The sequence below is a fragment of the Ceratotherium simum genome, chromosome 8 (genome assembly GCF_057802395.1).
Source record: "Ceratotherium simum simum isolate JZ-2026a chromosome 8, ASM5780239v1, whole genome shotgun sequence".
NCBI lineage: Eukaryota > Metazoa > Chordata > Mammalia > Perissodactyla > Rhinocerotidae > Ceratotherium > Ceratotherium simum.
The window spans coordinates 63,248,229-63,267,874 of NC_141907.1; the positions used below are offsets into that span (position 1 = coordinate 63,248,229).

The 19,646-nt window shown below is 34.9% G+C and overlaps 1 protein-coding gene across 3 annotated transcripts in view; it reads right to left on the bottom strand.

The window, feature by feature from the left end:
• Positions 1-19,646, bottom strand: part of CNOT6L (CCR4-NOT transcription complex subunit 6 like) — a 107,200-nt gene that overhangs the window by 53,409 nt on the left and 34,145 nt on the right. For all 3 annotated transcript variants that reach the window (XM_087434470.1, XM_087434472.1, XM_087434471.1), the window contains exons 2-4: positions 11,058-11,179; positions 8,431-8,617; positions 7,030-7,115 (exon numbers count right to left, since the gene is read on the bottom strand). In XM_087434470.1, the coding sequence (XP_087290596.1) occupies positions 7,030-7,115; positions 8,431-8,617; positions 11,058-11,179 (395 nt within the window). The remainder of the gene's footprint in view (positions 1-7,029; positions 7,116-8,430; positions 8,618-11,057; positions 11,180-19,646) is intronic.

Consider the following 19,646-nt stretch of genomic DNA (forward strand, 5'->3'; position numbering starts at 1 on the left):
GCACCGCTCCTCTGGCCATGCTGAGGCCGCGTCCCACATACGGCAACTAGAAGGATGTGCAGCTATGACAGACAACTATCTGCTGGGGCTTTGGGGGAAAAATAAATAAATAAAATCTTTAAAAAATAATAATAATAATAAATAAATAAATAAAAACTACAAATATATTGAGGTGGTAGTTAAATATCTTCCACAAAAAAAAAAAAAAACACCAGGCAATGATAGTTTTATAGAATTGTTCCAACAAAATTTCAAGGAACAGATTAGTTCAATCTTACACAACTCTTTCAGAGAACCGAGTAAGAACAACAAAAACAGAAGTCTATCTTACTCATGAATGTATGTGAAAAATTCCTAAAAAATTTTGTTAGGTGAGGCAGTCCACCAGGGACCCTGTGCTTCCCTCCTCATTCTTGGTGTGACAGATTCTGAGGCTTATCTGTCTCCTGATACAGAGGAGTGTCTATAGCTAGTTATATAGGCAACAGGTCAGGGCAACCATGGCAATACTTCCAAGTAACTCATGTCCCCTTGGGGAAGCAAGACTCACTTTTTGCTGTTTGCTACAATATTTGCTGCTTGCTTGAAAAGTGCTGGACGCTTGGATCTGGATTACTCAATTGCAATGCAAACTCTGTGTACATAGAGTTTGTCTGGGCCCATGTTGTTGCTTGAGTGATAATGTTTTTTGTCTCTGACCCAGGAATCTCATGTCTTCTGCCACTATCCATGAAACAATAGTTGGTTAACTTATTAGCTTGTAAGTAGAGTAAAATCTCTGAGCCTTCACAGTTCTTGATAAATATTAAAATAAATCCAGCAGTATGCAAAAGCACCAAGTTGGCTTTATCTCAGGAATGTAAGTGTGGTTTAAATTGGGAAAAATGTATACATGTAATTTACCACCTCAATCTAGGAAATGAGAAAAATAATATAATCATCTCAATGATGCAGAAAAGCACTTAATAAAATTCAGCACTTGAATAAGGATTAGCAAAGTAAGAATAGAAGGAAACTTCTAAAAACTGAAAATTTTTTCACTAAAAACATAGAGCAAGTATCATTCTTAAGGAAAAAATATTAGAAGTATTTCCTTTAAAATTGGAAATAGAAGTATACCCACAGTATTAATGCTTCTATTCAACATTGTACTAAATATCCTAGTCAGTATATTAAAAGAAATTAAATATACAGGAATTTGAAAGGAAGAAACAAAACTGTCATTATAATTATCTGCATACAAAACCCAAAAGAATTTGCAGACAAATTTTTAGAAAGAATGAGAATTTAGCCAAGAAGGCTGATCTAAGATCAACTTTTAAAAAAATTTTATTTCTATACTCCACCAGCAAATAGGCAGAAAAAGCAACTTTAAAAATAAAAAAGACAAGGTTTACAATAGGAACAAAAAACATATAAGGTACCTAGAAACAAATGCAACAAAAGATGTGCTTGACCAGTGTGCAGAAAGTTATAAAATTTTATGCAAAGACAAATAAGAGCCAAATAGGGCCGGCCCCGTGGCATAGCGGTTAAGTGCACGCGCTCCGCTGCTGGTGGCCCGGGGTTCAGATCCCGGGTGCATACCAAGACACCGCTTGTCAGGCCATGCTGTGGCGGCGTCCCATACAAAGTGGAGTAATATGGGCACAGATGTGAGCCCAGGGCCAGTCTTCCTCAGCAAAAAAAGAGGAGGATTGGCATGGATGTTAGCTCAGGGCTGATCTACTGCACAAAAAAAAAGAACTAAAATTGAGAAAGCATACAAATTCATAGACAGGAAGACTCAATATAAATTAAGATGTCTATTCTTCCTAAATTAATCTAGAAATTCAATGCAATTTCCAAGTCCCAACAGCACTTTTTAGGAAACTTAACAAGCTGTTTCTGAGTATGAGGAAGATCCAAGACACCCAAACTGCCAAGATACTGTGAAAGAAAAACGTTAAGGGGACTTGCCAAACCAGATATCAAGTCTTAATATAAAGCCATAATAACAAAATTATGATAATGTAGTAATTAGTACAAGATTAGACAAACTGACTACTGGATATACAGAATGGAGATCCCAAAAACAGACTGAGACATAGCTGATATATGAGAGAGGTGACTTTGCTTACCAGTGGGAAAAGAGAAAACTATTCAATGAATGGTGTTGAGACAACTGGTTATTCACAGGGAAAAACAAGATTAGATCCCTCCCAAAATTAGACCCCTCATACCACATTAAAAAATCAATTCCAAATGAATGAAAGAACTGTGAAGAGCAAAACTTTACAACTTTTAGGAGATAATATAGGAAAACGTATTTCTGACCGGAGCAGGGTATGGTTTCTTAAACTAGACATAACATGCACTAATCAGAAAAGAAAACAATAAAAATATCAAATCTATTCATTAAAAGATATCAAAAAAGAAAAGCCACAGAGTGAAATAAGGTATTTACAATAAAAAATAGACAAAAGTTAAGAATTCCTACAAATCAATAAGAAACAACTGAGTGAAAATGAGCAAAAGACATCAATAACAATTTCCCAGAAGACACACAGCCAATAAATATATGAAAAGATGCTCAATCTCACTAGCAATTAGGAAAATGCAGATTAAGAGTACAACTAAAAGCTAATTCATACTCAATAATGAGCAAAATTTTAAAAATATGACAATACTAAGTGTTGGGAAGAAGACAAAAATAGAAACTGTATTATTTTGAGGAGTCTATTTCAGTACAACTACTTTGTAAAACATTATGGCATTACCTAATAAAGCTAAGGATATACAGGCCTCTACAACCCAACAATTCCACTCCTAGGGACTCTAATCAAGAGATATGTACAAAAATGTTCATAGCTGCATTAATTATAGTAGCCAAAAAAAGGAGAAACAATCTAAATATCTATAGCAGAATGAATCAATTACAGTATATTCATAGATCAGAATACAACACAGCAACAAAACTACAATTACATGCATGCATGAACATGGCTGAATCGTAAAAACATAAAGTTGGAAAAAAGCAAGTCAGAAAATTACATTCAGTAGGATTCCATCTATATAGAAGTTAAAACACTCATAACAGATACATACATAAGCCCAGTATCTGGTACATAACAGGTGCTCATCGCTACCTGTTGAATGACTGAAAGAAAAGTAAAGAATATCTAACACAAAATTCAGGACAGTGATAACCTCTGGGAAAAGGGATGAAGAGGTAATCATGAAAAGGCACACAGGAAACTTACAAGGTGAGCTACAGGGGATCTACACCAACAAGGTGTGATTGTGCCTATTTCCCAATAATCTCACCAACAGTTATTTTATCAAATTTTTGGAATTCTTCCAATCTGGTAGGTGAAAATTGAGTATAGTTTCAATTTGCATTGTTATTATTCTGCATAAAGTTGATCAACTTACTATAACTTTAGAGCCATCTGAATATCCTCTTATATAAACTATTAATATGCTCTCTACTAGAGTACTGTTTTCCTTATTGGTTTCCAGAAGCTCATTACATAACACAGAAATAAGTACTCTGCCTCCTACATGAATGACAATTAGATTTTCGAAGTGTATTTTTTAAAAAGGTACTGAGAAGGTTGGGTAATGGATGCATAGTTATTCATTTTATTTTCTTTAAAATGTATGTTGTTATTCTTACATACTATATTTCATGAACAAAAAATTCTACAAGTAAAAGAATCTTCTACTGTCATGGTCCATTTTATTTTAAGGGAGATAAGTAATTCTTGGAAGAAAGCTAGAAATGTTCACAATTATTGAAGTTCTAAATTTTTTATGACTTGAGACCATCAGTGTTTAATGCCTGAGGACAACTCTTTGGCCCATATGTCAGAGAAGGTATTGCCTTACACCTTAGGACATGAATTCTATATCATTTAAAAGTAACTGTATGAGAATTGCTTTTACTAATGCCCTTTCTTTCATAAAATTAATACACTTTGGATTTTTCTATTAAGTGACTTAAGAAAACATTTCCAACTTACTGGACTGGCCATGTCTATAGTTTTTAAATTGGCCTTCTTATTCTAACTCCTCAAATACCCTACGCTTCATACATACCCCTCAATCTCAAAATAGAATTTCTAAAAGTTAGCTTGCTGGGCCAGAATGATCAAAATTATTATCAAAATTTCAGTATCTGTGTTTCAGAGGAAGACAAGGAAATATAAAAGAGGCACTCCTTTTCTCAATTTCAAGACAAAATGGATTCTCAGAAGCAGTCCATTCTCATTGTTTCTTTTAAACACATCACAGTGCTATTTTAAACGCTCCATTCCACTCCCTCCCCTTTCTTTGGACATGAAGTATCACTATGTGGCTATTAAAACTGATTAAAAATTATTTCATGTTTTGCCTTCCTAAGAATATAAAGCTACCATTCATTAGGGGCGTTTTATTCCTTCAATCGCTTCATAAAACCAATCCTGTTTTTACCATCTTAAACTTTTGAAAGAAGGTAAAAAGGGCTCTAGTTTTCTTTCATTTCTGAAAGGTCCTTTCTCTTCTGTACTGGATCATCTGAAGAGAAAGTGGCACTGCCAGAAAAACAGATCTTCACAAAAGAGAAAAGGACTGCATATAGGTATTTACCATAGAACAAACTGAAGTTTAATGAAAAGGAATTTACCCATAGGCAAGAACAAAACATTACAGTTGGCAAGGCAGAGCTGGTGTCTAATATGAAAGAGCAGAGGTCTAAGAAGAGATTTTAACAAATGTGACTCAGTAGACAAAAGGACACTAGGATCGAACGCCAGGCAAAGACAGTTGTTTGGAAGACTAACATTTTTAACTAGTAAAATAGAATGAAGGACTGAGGAGGATAACAGATATTCAGAATGATTCCTTCAATTGATACTCAGTATAAGTTTTCTGGGAACATGTCTCTATATGAGATATCATGGAATAGAGTTATGACAAACAGTAAGATATATAATATTTGCTTTTTCCCAAATGTTATGTGGTACACAGGGCAAGTCAACTGGGTTCAATAATAAATTATTCATTTGTCATTGATGCACTTTCCATCAATATTAGGAGGAGAAAAACAGCTGTTCTGATTGATGTTAAAAGTAAGAAAAATAGTATTCTTAGAGACAAAAAATATTTTATTATAATCAGTATGAAATTGTGAATTTCATATTTCATGAATCTAAAATTATAAAAAATGACAACCATTCTACATTTTTTTTAATAAAAAGGAACAGACCTACACCCACTCCAACTCGAGCTACATGGCTGTTTCAACTATATTTATAAGAATAACATTTAGCATATAGAGAATAAGATGAAATGTCCCAACAGTTAAATTTTAAATGCCTTAGGTTAACCCTCAAGAAAATACTTTAGATATAAGTATCCCCTGTTCACTTCATACATGATTAAAAAATATCAATAAAATCTTGCAGAGAACCTAAAAACACAAGACTTAGATCATTCATATAATTATCCAATTTACAAAGGGTTAATTGCATAAGGAAGCCTAATACCACATTTCTGTCATTTCAACCAATGTCAGCATTCTTTACATTCTTATTCAGGCTTCATTCTTAACGTTCCATGAAATGATATAAGCAAATGCAAACAGAACATGTTCACAAAGACTCAGTCTTTGAAGAAGGAAAATAAGATATATGAAAGTGTGTATTTTATAAGGCTTTGATTAATGTTCATTCTTTATGAACACAGAGTAAAATGTTTAACCAATACAGTAGATTTGTATTTAGTCCTCTGAATTCAAAATAAACCCTTCTTCCTATGCCGTAAGAGGAAATTATACAAATTTCAGTATTTATATGAATTGAGTACGACTTTCATCTCAAACTGACTAAGATGAGATTGTCAGAGGAGCCTGCATTTTGGATTAATACATTTTATTTAGAATACAGGCATACCTGGTTTTATCACACTTCGCAGATATTGTGGTTTTTTACAAGACCCTCCACCAGCAAAAAGATTACAACTTGCTGAAGACTCAGAGGATGGTTAGCATTTTTTTAGCAATGAAGTATTTTTAAATTAAGGTATGTACACTGTTTTTTAGACATAATGCTATTGTACACTTATTAAACTACAGTATGGTGTAAACATAACTTTTACGTGCACTGGGAAACCAAAATATTCATATGACTCACTTTATTGTGATATTCGCTTTATTGCAGTGGTCTGGAACTGAACTTGCAATATCTCCAATATGCCCATAATTATACTTATTTGGTATAGTTCATTTTTACTGTTATAATGTTTTCCCTCTTATAATCATATAATATGTCAATGCTATTTTATCTACTCTATCAAAATCTGACATGGGACGTTCTGGCTAAAGTTAAGGTTTATTCTATTAAATCACTCATAAAAAAAAAAAAAGGACAATGGGAAAAAACTACAGTGTTAATTTAAAATACCTCCTCTAAGGAATTTCAGAGTTTTATAGAAAATTAAGGTAAAATATAAAAAACAAAACACAAAAATCTCTTCATACAAGTTTGTTAAAATGATGGCAGCAGGCCGGCCCCACGGCTTAGCGGTTAAGTGCGCGCGCTGTGCTACGGGCAGCCCGGGTTCAGATCCCGGGCACGCACCAACACACTGCTTCTCTGGCCATGCTGAGGCTGCATCCCACATACAGCAACTAGAAGGATGTGCAACTATGACATACAACTATCTACTGGGGCTTTGGAGGAAAAAAAGGAGGAGGATTGGCAATAGATGTTAGCTCAGCGTCGGTCTTCCTCAGCAAAAAAAAAAAAAAAGAGGAGGATTAGCATGGATGTTAGCTCAGGGCTGATCTTGCTCACAAAAAAAAAAAAAAAAAAATGATGGTAGCATGTTGAAATCCTGAAGTTCGATTTGATACTGAAGAATCACATTTCTTTCGAGAGAAAACACAGTCACATTCTCAAAATTATACTAAAACCAGACCTATAATTGCAACCAAAATGGCCTTTAAAAGGCTCAAAACACTTCAATACTGAGTGTTAATGCTATCATTTTTTAAAAATCACTCACCTTTCAAACCTAGAGTTTGTAGCTGGAAGAGCCGACCAAGTTCATAAGGCAAAACCCGTAACAGATTGTTATTTAAAAGCAATTCCCTGTTAAAAAAAAATTTGTTTTAGTTTAATGTAGCAAACTTTATTAATATTTACAATTGTTCTCTTGACATTCCCTCTAACATATCATGAGTGATGTTTACATTCAAGGCACATTTCTATACACTCATCCAAAAATGTTGTGAAATATTGAAGTACTACAAAATATGTGATTGCCACAATTGTTAACAGTGTTGCTATGATTTACTCATCCTGTAGCACAGATTATTAAAGCTGTAGGAATTGCATATCATTCTCAGGCTAAACTCACCCCGTTTTCTCTCTCACTAAAAATGCCTATCAGATGCAAATCAGAGTGACAGATATTCTTAATATCCAAAGATAACAGATACTCTTGAACCTAGTCTAATTCATAGAAAAAATTAAATTTTTTAAAAAAATTTCAGGATTTAACTATAATAGCCAATTGCCTGTATCAATTTTTATAACTGATCACACCTATAATCTCATCAAGATACCATATGATGAACAACCACTAACAGAGAACATAAACATTAAAAATTAAGCATAGGATAGTATAGATAATACAACAGCATAGATACAATCTGAGTTTATGACAATGAAATTTGGACAGACTATAGAAAAAATAAACAGCCCTCTTATTAGACAACTAAAATGTACTTTTAAAAAAAAGGAAACCAACAGAAACACAGTAAGGGGATGGTGAGGAACAAGATTCTAAAACAATATAAATGTTTAATTTTAAACATATGATAGCAATTTTTTTAAATTACTACTCAGCAGATCAACAACATAGAATAGCAATCCTTGTTTCTACCGGAAAAATTTATACGAGGTCTTAAGATTCCACGAAATCTTCTCCTATGAAGAAATCCTTAAAGAATCCTGAGGGACTAGAAATAAATCCATTTATTATCAGGTTTTAAGGTTTCCTTAAGGAGTTGTAATATATAAGGATACCTTGCCTTATAAAATACAGATATGCCCCTAAAAGTTTTACTTATAAGCAAATCATATTTTCCCAATTATTTCTGATTAGTCTTATCATACACTTGAGCCTAAAGCGAAACTTAGTATTTTAGTCCCACCCCACCTCAAGTCTGTCAAAAGAAATTGGTAATACAAGCACACTTCTAGCCAGAAATCTCCAGATTTAAAGGATGGAAAAGAAATGTTCAATGGAGGCCAACTCAAGCACTGCGCCTAGACAGGTTATATCATTTAATCTTCAAACACATATGGAAATCCTACTGTAAGATGAGTAACATCTCATAATTTTCTTACTTAGTAAATTTATAATTTTATACAGTAAGTCATATCTATAATATTTCCTCACCTGAGAGACACCATGTTTCCTAGTTCTGCTGGTAAACTTCTGAGTTTATTGGATGACAGATCCAGGTAAACCAGATTATGAAGCTTGGCAATATCAGGTGGAATGCGACTAAGGTAATTGTCATTTAGGTGCAGCGCTGTCAAGTGTGTCAATGACCAAAGTGATGTACTTAAGCTCCGCACTCTACCTAAAAGGCAAAATACCGAAGCATTAAACTCTAAGCTCAAGACAAAAGCTGAACTACAAGGACTAAAAAGTGGTAGAAGAGCCTACAAATATATGCAGATATTGTATCTTTGACTTTTTAATTTTGTATTTAACGCCATTTGATTGCTCCCAAATACATCTGGACGTTCTTTAACTTCATGCCACTTTTGCCTGACAATCTTTCTTTCTCACAGACCTTCCATGTATTAAATGAGATGTGGCATAATGAGGAGACTTTTGGAGTCAGGGTGATCATACAGTCTCAAGGACAAAGCGCAGGGCTGAATTGAGCTTTTGCGGGACAACAGTCCTGAATTTTTTTTTAAGTCATAGTCCTAATAAAAGTATTTCTCACATACTCCATGAAAATTAATAGTGCAAGGTTTATCCATATCTAGGGCCTGGATTAGTCCACAAACTTTTAAAAAGACAAGAGGAATTACTATGATTTAGAACCAACCTTAGATTAGCCACCAGGAAAACCATTTTACCCCCAACCAACCATTTCCCTGGCTTTCTGATGTTACAATTATAGATTAACAATTGTGGTTTAAGATTTTTGCATTAAGTGCATACTCAAGGAAACAGTCACACATTAAAGCTTTATCAACCACTCAGCATCTGACAGCTATGGTGGAACATGTACTAGAAAAAGTCAGAAGACCCGGTTCAGAGTCCTAACTTTTACCATTTATTAGCTATATAAGCCTGGGCAAATCACCCAGCCTCAGCTTCTATAAAATGTGATATTATCTTAATAATCAATTTATATGAAGACCATTTTATAAACTTTACAAAAGTAAAATGGTATTTTTATTATATATCACTTTCCAAACAAAAGATTTTGATTAAAAGAGCAGTGGAAGGTAGAGAGGGCACAAAATCTCAAAGGGGAAATGTTACTTTTCATATAGCTATTAAGCAGCAAACTCAAACTTAGATCTTCTGTCCAGGGTTCTTTCCACCACAGTGTTCTTTCATGCTGTCTGTAATCAGTCTTAAAGTGCCCACTAGGATTTTTGCATTTTACCAGGAAACAAAGTTTTCAAGTAAAGAGAGGCTCTGGTAAAAGAGAAACTTATTTCAGTTTTACCCAGGGTTTAACTGAGTGGTTCTCAACTAGGGGCAATTTTGCTCACCAAGGGACTCGGGCAACCTGGAGCCATTTTTGGTTGTCAAAACCAGAAGAGTGCTACTAGCATCTAGCGGGTAGAGGCCAGGGATGCTGCTAAACATCCTATAGTGCACACAACAGCCCCCAAGCACACAGAATTGTCTGGCCCTAAGTGTCAGCAGTACCAAGTTGAGAAACCCCGAGTTAACCGAATAGGATTTGCTCATATTCATTCTTTTAATTACCAATCACCTATCCACCCAGTTACCTTTTAGCTAAACGTATAGGTAATTCTTGCTATTGACACTATAATGTGGGTTTAACTCTTCCAAATGAAAGCCTATGGGGGAAAAAACTACGTTCTATATATAATCTGTATTGTATCAATTCATAAAAGAAAAACATACTTGTATTCTATTTTAAATAAACTTTTAACTTTGTAATAATTTTAGACTTACAGAAAAGTTACCAAGATAATACGAGTTCCTGTATACCCCTCATCCAGTTTCCCCTAATATTAGCAACTTATATTATCACGGCACATTTGTCAAAACTAGGAAACCAACACTGGTACATTACTATTAACTAATTTACAGACTTTATTTGGATTTCACCAGTTTTTACACCTTTTTGTTGGAAGATTCAATTCAAGATACCATTTTGCATTTAGTCATCATTGTCTCCTTAGTCTCCTCTGGTCTGTGACACTTTCTCAGTCTTTCCTTGTTTTTCATGACCTTGACAATTTTGAGGATTACTAGTTAGGTATTTTGTAGAACGTCCTTCAGTTTGAGTTTGTCTGATGTTTTTCTCACTATTAGACTGGAGTTATGAGTTTTTAGGAATCATCTTCTATTTTAACAAATCCTAAACATGTAAGATCATGTAACAGTTATTACTTATTTGTGGAATAAACAAATAGCTTCTAGGTTTCCCACTCTGCCAACAACGGGATGATAGGAGGGTGGCAAATAATTCAATGTGCAAAAATGATTACTCTGCAATAGTCAAAACAAAATCTATTATATCAAAGAACGTGGTTTTACTTAGAAACTGAACTCCCAACATCCTCAATTCCAGATGCCAACTCTGGCTTGAGGTAACAATCTCAAAAGAAATGATAGAAATAAAGATATTTAATCACAGGTAAAACAGAAAAATTAAATACTAGTACCTCAGCATCTTATATTTCCTCAATTAGTTCATCTAAGTAAAAAAGTACAACAAAGAAATAACTATAACAATACTCAACGCTTGTTCATTATTGCTACTATATCCTAAATTAAATGTTTCAGATTCCACTCACCCGAGATTTCTAATTCGGCCCAGTGAGATTTTTTCCCATTGGCTACCTCCTCTGCTGACATGATGGTATAAATTCTGCGAGGATCTGGAGGATCATATTTTTCCTTTGGCATCCCTATTAGTCTGTAGAAAAAAAAAATGATGATGAACAATTATTACAGTCTCATAGAAAAAGAATGGGAGTAAATTTTCTTTTTCTCTCCCCTTGCCAGGCTACTAAGTAATTTTATGTTACAAATTCTCACTAGAAGGAAAACACATCTGCAGTACACTAGGCTCTTGCAGGAACTCAGCAACAGATGCCTAAGGGAAAATGCAAACAAGCAATGACACTGGACTTCACAGTGAACATATGGTTGCTTCTCGAACATCCAATTCTACCCCTTCCCCTTCATTGAGCTGCCTTGCTTTCCAAGATAGATTGACCCTACACCAGTTTTCTGAAAGGACTCTGACTAGTCTAAGAGAATTAAGGTAATTCTATCGTCCTTGCCTCAGTGATATTCAGGTATCCCATATCTAAGACAATCAGCACATGACATTCCCCTTGTCACAAAGATTAGTTCAGAAGTATCTAATAATCACGAGGCTTAAGACTCATTCTGCGTTTATGGGAGGAGCAGGCTTCTCTCTCCCGCCGGTCATAAATGAAGAAGAATATAGCCTAGATTGTTGTTGGCAGCCATCCAACAACTATAAGGCGAGCCATCCATAGAAGTCAGAGTCTAGAAAATAGAGAAACAAAGCCAGAGTCACCAAACCATGCTTGTAGCACTCCCAAAGACTGGGCTTTTGGGATACAGAAGCCAATATATTTCGCTTTTTTCTTCAACTAGTCTGAGTTGTGTTTTCTGTTACTTGCAATCCAAAGCATTCTAATTAGGATGATGATATATCTTGGTTTGCATGGGCCCATCTTGGTTCATATCTGTTGTTCTTAGCTAATTATTAATATCATTCCTTTTCACTCTCAAAAGTGTCTAATTTGGATGATGAGTTATATGGTCATCCTAATTGAAACTAATATTATACAGTCTTCTTCATGTAACTGCCAAAATAATCACTGAACAATCATCAGTGATGACCAACTAGACATAAAACTCCTCAAGTGTACAATGTATGAAGCAGATGACAAATGGCCTTAAGAGTAACCATTCAAGAAGTCCAGTATAAGAATTACTGTTTGGTAACTGGTAGAAAATAAAATCCAGTTCAGACCTAACAAGAACAGCAAATGACAAAGTCCTAAACCTAATTAAACTCCTGCATGTGATCAGTAAATTGCCTTGTAGTATTTATAGTTGATTCTTTGCTCATATTTTTACATATAAACATATATATACATACACACACACACCCCACCCCACCCCAAAACCAAGTGTCTAAATCTGGGAGTGTTTCTAATTAGAGTTCAGAACTTACAACTCAATGGAAGAATTACTTTCAGGTGGTCTGAAATTTGTTACATATAGACAATAAAGAAAAATTAGAGGTATTCGATCATGTATCAAGAAATCAAAGCTAGTTTATAAGAGGACAATCAAAAATTCCCATACCATAATTTGCCCTCATATTTCTGAAGATAAAATAGTCATTCCTTCCCCCTTACTAAATGGGGTAAAGAGAAAGTTTTCCAGATTCGTTCATCTGCTACCAGTAATTAGCTTCCAAGTTTCCAGGTTAAGCCCTTCTGCTTTCACCTTATCATAGAATGTGGGGGATACCAAACCATATTTTATTTCCCATAAATGTTCCAGATCTCCACACAGCACAAACAATATGATCATTTTCCACAGGGGAAAAACTTGATTTCTACCACATTCAGCCTACGTAAAATACTTCTGAAAATAAAATGCTAAGCCAATAAAATGCTTAGCTTTCTGAATTTCTACTGTGCATCATAAGGCACATGTGTCTCTATGGGTACTTCTGCATACTAACATAAGATTCTACAAAAACACAAAATTAAGTAAAGGCAAATCAAACAGATCCAGATTCCAAGACATGCTACAAATCTATTATACACAATGAGGATGGGTAAAAAAAACAAAGACTATGAAATTTGCAAAAACATGTTTCATTAATTGTAGACTATTTTTATAAAACAGAGCATAGGATTAGAGGTTAACTTAATTTTGCAGTTTTAATCATGGCTCTCACTCGCTGCTATGTTAAGAAATAACTCGACTGTGAGTTATTTCTGTGTGGAGGCATATCCTTTTTATATCTCTATACAGTTCCTACACATAGTAGGCACTTAACACGTATCTGAGGAATGATCATATGCTTTATAATCCTAAAATCTACCACTGCCCTCCCATCCTTCCCATCACATAGCCAATTAATAGTCAACGTTTTCTAAAAATTAATCTCAAGAAATAGTAATTAATCCATACGTTCAATTTCCTAAATATTTTAAAAATCTAGACAGATTAATAATTGCCATCTCTTCTGGCCCTCTAGTTCTAATCTTAAAATAGCTACTACACAAAATTATACTTCTTTTTTTGTTAATTTTTCACAAGTTTCCATCTTTGTAAGTCCATTAAAATTTACGAAATCTCTTCCTGCAAAACAGATCCATAAAATGTTTACCAATGTCTATAATATGTAAAAACCAAAGTATTTTTTTTTTTTTGGTAAGGAAGATTGGTCCTGAGCTAACATCTATTGCCAATCTTCCTCTTTTTGCTTGAGGAAGATTGTCCCTGAGCTAACATCTGTGCCCATCTTCTTCTGTTTTGTATGTGGGACGCTGCCACAGCATGGCATGACGAGCACCATGTAGGTCTGCATCCGGGGTTCTGAACCTGTGAACCCCAGACCACCAAAGCAGAGTGTGCGAACTTCACTACACCACTGGGGCCGGCCCCGAAACCAAAGTATTATTAATACTGTCATATTAGGGGTCAGAGGTCTCTTTTAGATTTGATTAGGAAGCCAATAAAAATACAAGTGACTTAATTTTTCAAAATCAATCTAGATTTGGATAATCTGACTGAAACTAACACATTTTTCATTTGAGTTAACTAAGTAATTTAGCAGAGTCTACAGTTCTGGTGATCACCACTGTCCCAAACATCAAATTTTCAAATGTGCTACTAAAAACATAGAGAACTCAAATTTAGTAAATTGGTATTATTGAATCTTCCTATTCAGCTTTATTCTCCCTCTCAGTTCCTCGGCATCAGCTTTCCCTTGGAGACATACCAGAAACACCTATTTAAAATACAAAATAACAATTCAAATGTAATTTAAATTTCTAAATGTGACACTGATAACGTGGTTTCTAATAGACTCACATATAAGTCATTCCAATGCTTAAATACTGAACAACGGACACTTTTTATCCAAGAAATAGAAATGTTTTACTTTGGAAAGCCTAACAGCTAATTCTTTTTCCTGTCTTCTTTTTCATATTGATGAAAGAGGTGGGTTTTTGAATTGGTTTTTCCAAGAGTTTCTAATTTCTACAACATCTTACATCAATTCCCAAAGGATCCTCCCTTTACAGCAACCTAATTTATACTGGGGATCCTGATCACAAGGTAACAAAGTAAACTTCAGTAACAAAGTAAACAAAAAGGCCCTTCACAACACAACCTCTTTAACTTCCCAGTCTTCAATTCCATTTAGACACTATGAAAAATACCCCACATAGTTCCCCAAATACTAGCTACATAAGCTTCTTTGAACCTGCCATCACTCTCCATTCCTTGGACCAAACCATATCACCTATGCAGCCCTCTCAGACTCGAATGCAAAATTTCAGAGAGTAACCATCAGTCCTGGACAAAACATCTGATTACCTCCTACTTCTTAGTTCCTACATAAACTATCCTGAAAGTAAAGAAGTTTTACTCTCCATCACTGAAGGCTGATTAATCACTACCACGTAGTGAAGATTTTCATTAGTTTATTTCTCAGACAGTTTCAGGTAAACTTGTAAAATACTGACTTCATGGAAAATATATTCCAATTTTTTTTTTAATTTTAAAAAATTTACAAGCAATATCATACCTAACACTAGGGCTACTTTGCCCTAGAAAAATTTATATTGGAGTTTCCAAAATTGTAAATAAAATACAAGACACCTACATAACATGCTGTTTCAATGAACAGCATATTACAAAATATGTACGAAATACACCCAAATATACTATTGCTAAGGAATCCCAAATCTCAGGTTTCCTGGGGCTAGGAAAATAATGTAGCATAACTTCCCCCCACACACATACTAAAAGAAAAAAAAAATCTCAGCCAAATCAGAGCAAACTGTTAAAGGCTAGAACTAAACTTCTGTTAATATTGGTCATCTGGAACAGCTTTAAAAAAACAGCAGGCTCCACAGTGCACATAAAGATGTAAGTCCTTATGGTGTTCAACAACAGCTTCCCTCTCGCCTCCCTGTCTAAGGTCATTTTTATCTCAGTCTATAGTTCAGCACGATCATTATTTCATTTAGAATTCAGACTAAGCAAGAGAGAATGCTACAACCACCAAAGAGTGCTTCGTAATGAATCAGAGACTTCTAACTCAATGAATCCAACACTAAAATACAAATCATTAGACATGCACTTATTTCCATAGAAATATTAAGTGATCCTCTCGACAATAGTTTGGAAAGCAATCTTAGGCAGAGATGCAGACGCTGGCAGAGTTCCCAAAGGTGGAAGAAGACAAAACTAAGCTTACATTAGTATTTCTTTTTTTAATTTTTTTTTATTTATTTTTTTTCCCCCAAAGCCCCAGTAGATAGCTGCATGTCATAGCTGCACATTCTTCCAGTTGCTGTACGTGGGACATGGCCTCAGCATGGCCAGAGAAGCAGTGCGTCGGTGCGCACCCGGGATCTGAACCCGGGCCGCCAGCATCGGAGCGTGCGCACCTAACAGCTAAGCCACGGGGCCGGCCCCTACATTAGTATTTCTGCTTACATTTTAGAGCAAGATGTTAATTATTTATTATATTTTACACATTCTCAGATAAATCTCTCTTAAACTGGCATTTATTCCCAAAAGTTATGGAACACATTATATATTATTTATTGTGTATACCCACCTTGACTAACATCCAGCCTTCCCATCTGGTCTTAACCATTAAGACCATTTTCCTTTCTGATAAAATGTCTAAGTTTACCTTCTTTAAAAAAGCAAAATAACCCTTGAGCTGCAGCATTTCTGAAGTTTCTATTTCTTCAGCACTATGTATTCTTAACTATACACAACTGTTAATCATTACAACTGTAATATAGAATTTATACCTTCCCTGAATGGGCTCACCAGCTGATACTAAAAAACAGCACCTTGCAAATCACACTGCTTATAGTAGGATTATATTGATAAAAATAATGATTGATGACAATCACAAGAGCTTAGAAGACACCCTGAGACAAATGATATCATTTCAAATGATAATTATCATGAGCATTCTCACTCCACTTCTATACCAAGGGCCTCTGGATGGCATTTGTCTTCAATGACATATTCAACTAAAGTCCACAGATGATGATAATGCAAACATTCAAAATGAATCTCATTCAAAGTTTTCATGATATCTCCCGCTCTGTCACCTTCTAAACAAACAAAACAGAACCTATGTTTTATGACGGTAAAGTCATGCATCATTATGAAAAAAATAACCTTCAGACTTTTGGAATTTCCTGTTTTGACCAGTTTAAGATTTATTCAACAAATATTTCTTGCAGGCCTACTATTATTTGTTGCAGGCCTACTATTATTATGTATTATACCAAGCACCAGAACTTCAGTAGTGATGAACAACATCCTCACCCTCATGTAGCTTTACACCATTTTCATGGCACTACTTGAAAAATAAAGTTATAGAATATTTTACTTTCAAATAATTCTATAAAGAATTTGGCATTTCTCCTTGTTACTGTTTTTCCCCCCTCATCAGGTGGTTGCATTGCTCCCTATTGTCACTATTCAGAAATGAGTACAACAACTAAAGGAAATGAGTACAACTACTAAAGGAAAAGTTAAATAGCAGCCGCAATAACACAAAACCTAAGTAAATACTGAAATGAAAAATGGAGACCTAGGATTATAAAGCTACCAATCACTTCAAAATTCCAAAATAAAGCTACTATTAGAAGGGCCGGCCCCCGCTGCTTAGCGGTTAAGTGCGCGCGCTCTGCTGCCAGCGGCCCGGGTTCAGATCCCGGGCGCGTACCGACGCACTGCTTCTCCGGCCATGCTGAAGCCGCGTCCCACATACAGAAACTAGAAGGATGTGCAACTCTGACATACAACTATCTACTGGGGCTTGGGGTGGGGGGGATTTAAAAAAATTAAAAAAAAAAAACAAAATAAAATGAAACTTATCTAATAGTAGCTTTATTTCACTAGCAATCAATTTGGACAAGAAAGCTTAGGGTTCTTCTTCTATCATTCCAAATTAGGTCTTAGTCTCTATCTAACAACCACTATGTTTTAAAATGCCTCCTACATGTAATGCCTTCCACTTATCTAAAGATATTGAATACAACCTAATTATCCTACAGAAAATGGGAGGTAATTAGACTAGATTAAAATTTTCAACATCAATTTTTCCTGGACTATGATTTCCTCTCCCTACCCCTATCTTTCCACTGTTTTGGTGTAGCCCATGTTTTATATTTCCTCTGAGATATACATTGTCACCTCTTCAAATTGATGTCAAATTCCTATTCATCCTTCTTGGCTTAAGTCATCTTTCATCTCCTCTTCAGAATATTTTCCATATGAAACTCAACAAGCTAATTCTAAAATTTTTAAGGAAGGATCTAGAATAGCCAAACACTTTTGAAAAAGAAATAGAAACTAGGATGCACCTACTACTGAAGTCAAGGCTTACTATGAAGCTACGGTAATCCAGACAGTTTGGTACTGATAAAAGGACAGACATATATAGTTCAAAGGAATAGAACTGGGAAACTAGAAATAGACCCATACATATACGGTCAATAGATTTTCCACAAAGCTAATTCAACAGAGAAAGGATAGACACTTCAACAAATGGTGCTGGAACAACTGGACATTCATAAGCAAAAATAAATAAATAAGCATTCATCCATACCTTGCACAATTAAAAAAAAAAACTTAGAAGGATCATAAACTTAAATATAAAACCAAAAACTATAAAGAGGCCGGCCCAGTGGCACAGTGGTTAAGTTTGCGCACTCCACTTCAGTGGCCCAGGGCTTGTGGGTTCAGATCCCAGGCGCAGACCTAGACACCGCTCATCAAGCTATGCTGTGGCGGCATCCCACATACAAACAGAAGAAGACTGGCACAGATGTTAGCTCAGCAACAATCATGCTCAAGCAAAAAGTGGAAGGTTGGCAACAGATGCTAGCTCAGGGCCAATCTTCCTCACCAAAAAAAGAACCATCTATAAAACTTATAGAAGAAAACGTAAGAGAAAAATCTTGTGACCTTGGATTAGGCAAACATTTCTGAGACAAAACACAAAAAACACGATCCATAAAAGAAAAATATTGATAAAACGGATTTCATGAAAATTTAAAACTTCTGCTCTTTGAAAGATGAATAAAAAGACATGCTTAGAATTGAGAATAAATATTTTCAAAACACATATCTGAAAAAGCACTTCAGAATATATAAAGAACTCTCAAAACAAGATCATAAGAAAAATAGCCTAATAAAAAAAATTAGCAAAAGATTTCAACAGATACTTCAGCAAAGAAGATACACAGATAGAAACTAAGCACATGAAAAGATGCCCAAGAAATAGGTATTAGGGAAATGGAACCATAATGAAATATCACTACAGACCTATTAGAATGATGAAATTAAAAACTTAGCATATGTAGGGCTGAGAAGGATGCGGCATACACACACCACCCCCCACATCGTGTGCGTATGTTTATATGCATATATAACACACACACACCCCCTCATATTCTGCTGGTAGGAAAGCAAAATGGTACCACCACTTTGGAAAACAGCTTGGTAGTTTCTCATAAAGTTAAACATACACTTATACAACCCAGCAATCCCATCCTTAGGAATTTACCGAAGCAAAATAAAAACTTATGTTCACACAAAAACCTATACATAAATGTTTGCAGCAACTTTATTCATCATCACCCCAAACTGGAAATAATCCAATGTCTTCAACTGATGATTACATAAACTGTGGTACAGCCATACATTAAAATACTACTCAGCAATAAAAAGGATTGAACTACTGATACATACAACATAGATAAATGTCAAATTCATTATGGTAAATTAAAGACGCCATACTCAAAAGACTAGATACAATGTACCTCAATATAATAAAGAATATATATGACAAGCCCATAGTGAACATCATACTCAATGGTGAAAAGCTGAAAGCTTTTCCACTATAATAGAAACAAGACAAGGATGCCCACTCTTACCACTTTATTTAACAAAGTACTGAAAGTCCTAGCCAGACCAATTAGGCAAGAAAAATAAAAGGTATCCAAATCATAAAGAAGTAAAACTGTCTCTGTTTGCAAGTGACATAATATTATATATAGAAAACCCTAAAGACTCTACCAAAAATTGTTAGAATAAACAAATTTAGTAAAGTTGCA